General features: G+C 51.7%; 1 protein-coding gene across 1 annotated transcript; it reads left to right on the plus strand.

Moving 5' to 3' along the window:
* The first annotated feature begins 3,696 nt into the window (after positions 1-3,696).
* Positions 3,697-5,872, plus strand: LOC124229056 (macrophage-expressed gene 1 protein-like). The gene is made up of 2 exons (XM_046644175.1): positions 3,697-3,992; positions 4,048-5,872. The coding sequence occupies exons 1-2, from the start codon at positions 3,697-3,699 to the stop codon at positions 5,870-5,872; spliced, it is 2,121 nt and encodes a 706-aa protein (XP_046500131.1).
* Positions 5,873-6,824: the final 952 nt, after the last annotated feature.

A 6,824-nucleotide genomic window follows, 5' to 3' on the forward strand; every position in this document is an offset into this window, starting at 1 on the left:
CACTGCAGGTTTTTTTGTCTATATGTCTGCCTGGATCCCAGCTGCACTTCAGGAAGTGGAGGCACTTGTGTGGAGGGTCCAGTAATCATCCAAATGAGATAGGATGATGGTCTCAACAGGAGTTAATTCAATGACGCTGGCTGGTCAAGGCTTTTCTCAACTCTGTCTCCTCCTGTCAGTCTTCCTCATTTCTTTTGTGATTCTGGGTCTTCTCCAAGCCAAGTTGCAGAGAACATGTATATCCATTACCAGCAAGGTGAACCCAGGAAAAATCCTTGAGGAAAAGTATGACAGGAAAAGCAGGGAGACTGCAGGAAGCAGAGATTCCCAGGTGCCTTTGGAAGGTGGGGAGAGGGAAGTGGAAGTTGCTTTGAGCTTACAGGTTCCTTGGTTAGTGACTCTTGGGTATGCTTGGCAGGGTGGGGTGGGGTGGACACAGAGGGAATAGGAGTTATTTACAGGTTTAACCCAGAATCCTCATCAGCTTGAGTTCAGGGTGAGAAGGGCCTAAAGACCTCCATCTGGAATCTAGGATCCCTGGGCCACCCCTGACTTGAACTATAAGCCCATCAGACTAAAGCCCCCTGGACTCTCAGCCCATCTGATCCTTAAATGGCGTAACCTTGGTGAAATTATTCTATGTTCCCCTCCTCCCCTTCACATTCACAGACGTTTACACAAAAGAAGTTCAAGGAGATTTAGTCTCTTGTCTAAGGCCATAGAGCCGCTAAGTGCAAAGCTATATCCCGAATCCAGTTCTGCCAAACTCCAACTAACTCCCTCTACCTATTTCTTCACTTAGTCATTAGTGTTTTCTCCCCTTTCACAAGCAGCATGATTACTTGTCGCTCGTCCTTATTTTAAAAATATATAGATAGATGATGCTGCAGTTTATAATGTTGTGATTCTATGAAAGACATTTCTTTCCTTCTTTGTGGTATTATTTAAGACTACTTTGCATCCTCATTCATTCATGTGTTCCTTCCCCAAATATGCACCGAGAGACTCATCGGGTGTAAAATAAGACACCTACATTCAGGGCTAATATTTAGCCAGTAACCTCAGGAAGGTCATTTGCAGCCAGTGTTGGTTCTGATTGACTGGGCCTGCAACTTGCAGGGCGTTGAATATTTCGACTATTTCCTCTGCTTATCTGCCAGGGTAATTACATGTAATTACCTGTGTGTCCCCTCGGGTGCTCAGTTGGAATGCGCACAGCCCTAGGTTGTAAGGCAGGGTAGGGTGTGGAGTGGACTGAGCCTGCAACTTAGAGTCAAGACACAAGGACTCAGATAAGCCCTGCTACAGTCTATCTGTGTGTGACCTTGTGCGTATCACTTTCCCTGAGACTCAGCTACTCCATGAGTCAAATAAAAGGGTGTATGGCCTGGTACTGTTTTTGTAAAAGAAAAGTGCATATGTATGTACACACAGGGAAACACGTCTGGAAGGATAGATACCTACCTGCTCACAGTGGTTATCTGTGGGGAGTAGAACTGGGGGAAGGAGGTCTTTTTCACTTTAATCTCTTTACTCTTTCAACTTTCCATAACAAGCATTTGTTGCAATTTTTAAGAGTTCAAAAAAAAAAGTCCTATTTGTTCCTACTTTCAGGAAGTCACACTTCTTATCCTAAGTCACATGGGGCCTTGGCATCTGATTCAAGGCTGTCCAGGCTACATGTTCCATATGCTGCCCCTGAACAATGGTGCGATGTGTGCGCTGGGCACTGTTTGACCCTCTTAATCCCTGGGCCTCAGCAGATGCTGCTGGGGACTGGTAACAGAACATCCTCATGGAGTTTTCCTTGTCCTCCTGCTGGCACTGATCCAAGTCAGCAAATGCTTAGCTACTGTTCAGCCAGAGCATGTTTATCTTCTCTTGTATCCACTGATATAAAATGCCCACGAACACGCCCCAGGTTCTGGGAAAGAGCTGTCACCAAACATGATAAATTTCCAGCCTCCTTCAGATTGATAATGACGTGAGGTGTTTGTTCCTAAGTCATGAACCTAGGGGACTGAGCGGGATGTGGGAAAACAGCATGATTACTTGTCCTTGTCATAGGAAGACACACCAAGAGGGGGAAAAAAAGCTTTACTATTTTCCCAGAGAATAGTTCTTCTAACAAATAATCCATCCCAAATTACCTTACGACAAATCAATCACACTTTTTAATAACAAAATGCAAAAGCAGAGATTGGAAGGAACCATGTGGTGGCAGAAAAAGCACTTGGCTTTGGATTCAGACCAATCTACATGCAAAACTAGACCTTGAACAAGTCACTTAACCCACTTTACTGAATGAACACCCTACTTTGCGCCAGGCACTCTGCTGAGCATTTCACAGCCAACAGCTCAAGCCTGAAGAGCTCTGTATTGTTCTCATCATCATATAACAGATGAGGGAAGTGGGACTCAGAGAAGAAAGCCACATTAGTGGGAGGGCTCCACCGATGACATGATGGAGCGCAAATTCCAATCCAGATCTTGAGAAGTCAAGGCTGGTACCCATTCCTCTGGATGGTGCTGCCTCTCCCATGCATGATGGGGAGAAAGGACTTTTCTGCTCCAAACACACTGCTGCAACTAGGTCTAACCAGGAGCGATACCACTGGGTTAAGTGAACTCCTATGCACTTTCCAGGAGCCTTCTTTCACTACAAAAGCCCGAGGAGGGATAAACATCAAGACTCTGACTGAATAGTAAGGAGAGGCACCAGCACAGATCAGTGGACAGAAACTGTGCTTTGGCATCAGATGAACCTGGATTCAAATGCTGGCTCCATGGTGCACCTAACTGTGACCCTGGGTACTTTACCTGACTTCTCTGGACCTCAGTTTCCTAATGTGTAAAAGAAGACTGGTGAGAGGTTAAAATAGAATTATAAAGCACCCAGCTCAGGTCTCATTTAGGGCAGCCGCTGATCTCAGCGGGAGGGCCCCCTAGAGGGCTCCAAGCAGATGGAATAAGAGGAGGAAAATTCTTGGGTCCTGGACCGTTTATGCAGTGTGCTAAGCCTCCCTTGAGAATCTCTCTCCTGCCCATGGCCAGGGCTCTGGAGCATTGGTACGGCCAAGCCTCACTTCTTTGAGCAGCCCTGAGCCTTCCCCAGTTGGGAAAGGGGCTCTTTTCTGGAATACCTACTGAAAGTCCACAAGAAAATCAGCCTGGAGTGAATGACCTTATAGGCTAGCTGGTCAACTGGGAAGAGGCCCAGTTTTCCAGGCTGCCCCCTTGGGCCACTTCCTCATCCAGTCTGAGCCTGACACTTCCCTTCGCAGGACCCTGCCTGCATCCGTGGCTAGGAGCCAGTGAGAAGCTAAAATACCAGGTGCTCAATAGATGAGGCTTGCTGTTCTTCATAGAGCTGAATCAAGGGGCCCTCTGGCAGCCAGCTCTTCACCTAGTTCAACCCCCCCCCCCCCCCCGGTCCAGCCCAAATCCTGGAATCTGTCGGTGTCACTCCCCTTGGTACTTTTGATAAGGGATGTTCTTGCTATCCTTTCCTCTGAAGACTTCAAGGACAGCAGCCTGGGAGGGGACTGCTCTCTGGGGAGGGGCTCCAACCGGGCTGAGTCACTGCCCTGCGGGTGAGCTATTTCAGTTCCCAGGCCAAGGACTTTTCCTCCACGACCCCAAGCCATGGAGGAGCTGAGAGGTAGCAGGCTGCCAAGGCACAGCTCTCCTCCAGCCATGGCCCTCTGCCTTGTGCCGCTGCTGGGCCTGCTCTCTGCCGAGCGCGGTGGCATGGGGGATCCGGGAGCACCCGGCTTCCAAGGCTGCAAGCAGACGTTGAATGTCCCGGTGCTGGGGGCGCTGCCAGGAGGTGGCTGGGACAACCTGCGCAACGTGGAGCTGGAGCTGGTGCTGCGGCGTTACTACTCACAGTGTCTCACCACGGAGGACGGCGAGTACCTCATCCAAGACCACTTGCACGTGGTGCCGCAGCGGGAGAGCTTCGTGGAGACCCGCGGGGAGCTCATCAACCAGTGGCTCAGCTACACCGACACCTTCCATCAACGCTGAGCTCTCCTTCCTCCCCAGCCTCAATGGTAAGTCCTCCATCGACTGCCAGAACGTCAAGAAGTACAACCTGGAGTACCAGACGGTTACAGCCAGGGTGCAGGTCCGCCACAGCATCTACTCTGTGAAGGCCCCAGAGATCCCCGACTTCCAGCCCACCTTTCGGCAGCATCTGCTGGCCCTCAGCGACCACCTGGAGAACGATCAAATCCGCGAGGCCGAGTACCTGGCAGAGATGCTTGTGCTTTGGTACGGCACGCATGTCCTCACCGACGTGCAGGCCGGGGCTACCTTGGTGCAGGAGGACCAGGTGAGGCGGGAGCTGGTGGACAGTCAGGCCGGAGAGAGGAACAACGTCCCGTCCACCGCCTCGGCCGTGTTTTTCCACATGGTCAACTTTGGGGACGCGGCCTCCTGGCAGGCGCAGAGCCAGCTCTTCCAGGACTACGTGCGGAACACGGTGGCGTCCAAGATGCGCAGCCACGGCGGGGTGCCCTTCTACCCGGGCATCACCCTGCAGAAGTGGCAGGAGGGCATCAGCAACCGGCTAGTGGCCATCGGCAGGTCGGGGCTGCCCCTGCCCGCGCTGCTCCAGCCCGAGGCGCTGCCCGAGCTCCCGGCGCCCGCCGTGCAACGCGTGGCAGCCGCTGTGCGCCGCGCCATCCACTGCTACTATGCGGTCAACGCGCTCCCGGGCTGCCTGAGGCGCGGGGCGCCCGCTTTCAACCCCCAGGCCAACCTGGAGGACGGCTCCTGCGGAGGCGGCCGCTCCAACTTCAGCTTTGGGGGGGTCTTCCAGGAGTGCGAGGCCGTGTCCGGGCAGGACGCCAAGCACCTCTGCCAGGCCTATCGCATCCCGAACCCGCTCACCGGCTATGCCTCTTGCCCAGCCAGCTACACAGCTAGTGCCCTGCACAGCGAGCTGAAGACGTGGAGCGAGCCCCGCCCTGAGTGCCAGCAGCAATGTCGGAAGTGCTGGCTCTTCTTCCAGTGCTGCCAGACCGTGTGTGCCACCCACGAGCAGCGCAGCGTGGTGCGCCTGGCTGCCTCCTGGTGCGTGCACTCACAGGCCTCCCTGCCTGCCACTTCGGGCTTTCTCTTCGGAGGCCTCTACAGCCCTGGCAACTCAAACCCATTCACCAAGGCCCAGGCCTGCCCCTCCTACTTCTACGCACTGACGCTCTTTGGTGATCTCAAGGTGTGTGTCAGCAGTGACTTAGAGCTGGGTGCAGCCCAGGCAGTCCCCTTTGGGGGTTTCTTCAGTCAAGTGGGCAACCCCTTGGTGGGCCTCTTGAAGGACCAGAGCCCTGGGCTCCTGCAGGAGATGTTCTGCCAGGACAGCCCTACTGACCACCCCATGAAGTGCCCAGCAGGGTACAGCCAACACCAGGCTTACCTCAGCAATGGCTGCCAAATCTTCTGCTGCCTCAGGGCTGGGGCCCTCCTGGGCCAGCAGCAAGCAGCTGTCCGGATGCCCCCATTTCTTCCCTGGCCCCCCTTGCTTAACAGCAGCAGCGCCCACAGTCTCTCTGTCTTGGTTGACTCCACTGGCCAGCGGGTCTGGGTGAGGCTGCAAGGCTCTGACTGCTGGCAGCAGGCCAACATCAATGACTTGTCCCTGGCAGCCAAGCTCTTGAGCCAGGCTGGCTCGAAGCCCAGCATCGGGGCCATTGCTGGCAGCTGGGTGGGCACCCTAGTGGCTGTGGTGGTTGTCGCTCTGGGGATAAGCTATGGCTTCAGGCGCTACAAGAAAGGGGGCTACAAGAGACTGCAGGGGGGCATCCTCACAGAGAAACAGGGGGGCTATGGGACCACTGAAACCACTGCAGAGCCTGGCTCTGTCTGAAGGCACAGACAATGACAAGAATTCTGTCCAAACCTTAAAAATAACCAGAGAGGACAGCTGCATCATTACTAATTTAAGCTTTGGCCCATTCTGTTCCTTCTACTAACTAGAAAAAAAGTAAGATACTCAACCACAGAACTGGTCCCACTTTCTGAAGTTACCAGTCTTGAACTAAACTATGCCTCCTCCAATCTTCTTCCAAATCACCTAACCCAAGTTCAATGCCTTCCCCTAACAGCCTTGTGCAGAGAAGTGTTCTCCATGGTGTGTTCCCAGGTGGGCTACCTCCCTTGTTGCAAGGAAACAATAAACCCAACTTTGTTCAAACACAGGGGTATTCCTGGTGCTTTTGGGCAGAGGGGAAGCAACAGGAAAAAACAGAATTGACATTGACCCCAGGACATATGACATAGCTTTTGCAGTTGGACTTTTTTTTTTTATAATTGTTATAAAATTCATGATATCGATCTGTTTTCCCAGAATCATTGCCTTGTACCCAAGGACTCAAAAATTCTCTCTTGTGCTTGGTCTAAGTTAGAGGGGTTTTTTTGACTAGAGCTTGACCTATTTGTGGATCAAGAGATGAATTAGTTTGTGACCAGCATTTTTTTAAATGACATACAAAAGAAAATATAGTTCATTGCATGAAGTAAATATAAGAATTGTTTTGTGAAATTTTGTTTCAGTTATATATACATATATATTAAGTTTATCATATAAAATTGCCAATCTTCTTCTTCTTCTTTTTTTTGCTAAGGAAGATTAGCCCTAAGCTAACATCTGTGCCAATTTTCCTCCACTTTATATGTGGGTCACCACCACAGCATGGCTGACAGTCGTATAGGTCCATGCCTGGGATCTGAACCCAACAACCTGGGCCACCAAAGTGGAGCACACTGAACTTAACCACTTTGGCTCACAAAAAAAATGGCAGTTTTGTATGTTTTAAACT

Source organism: Equus quagga, chromosome 17, assembly GCF_021613505.1.
Source record: "Equus quagga isolate Etosha38 chromosome 17, UCLA_HA_Equagga_1.0, whole genome shotgun sequence".
Classification (NCBI taxonomy): Eukaryota; Metazoa; Chordata; class Mammalia; order Perissodactyla; family Equidae; genus Equus; species Equus quagga.

Coding starts and splice junctions, on each gene's coding strand:
- LOC124229056 (XM_046644175.1), top strand. CDS start 3,697: ATGGCCCTCTGCCTTGTGCCGCTGCTGGGCCTGCTCTCTGCCGAGCGC. Junction 3,993..4,047: donor CGCGGGGAGCTCATCAACCA/GTGGCTCAGCTA, acceptor CTTCCTCCCCAG/CCTCAATGGTAAGTCCTCCA.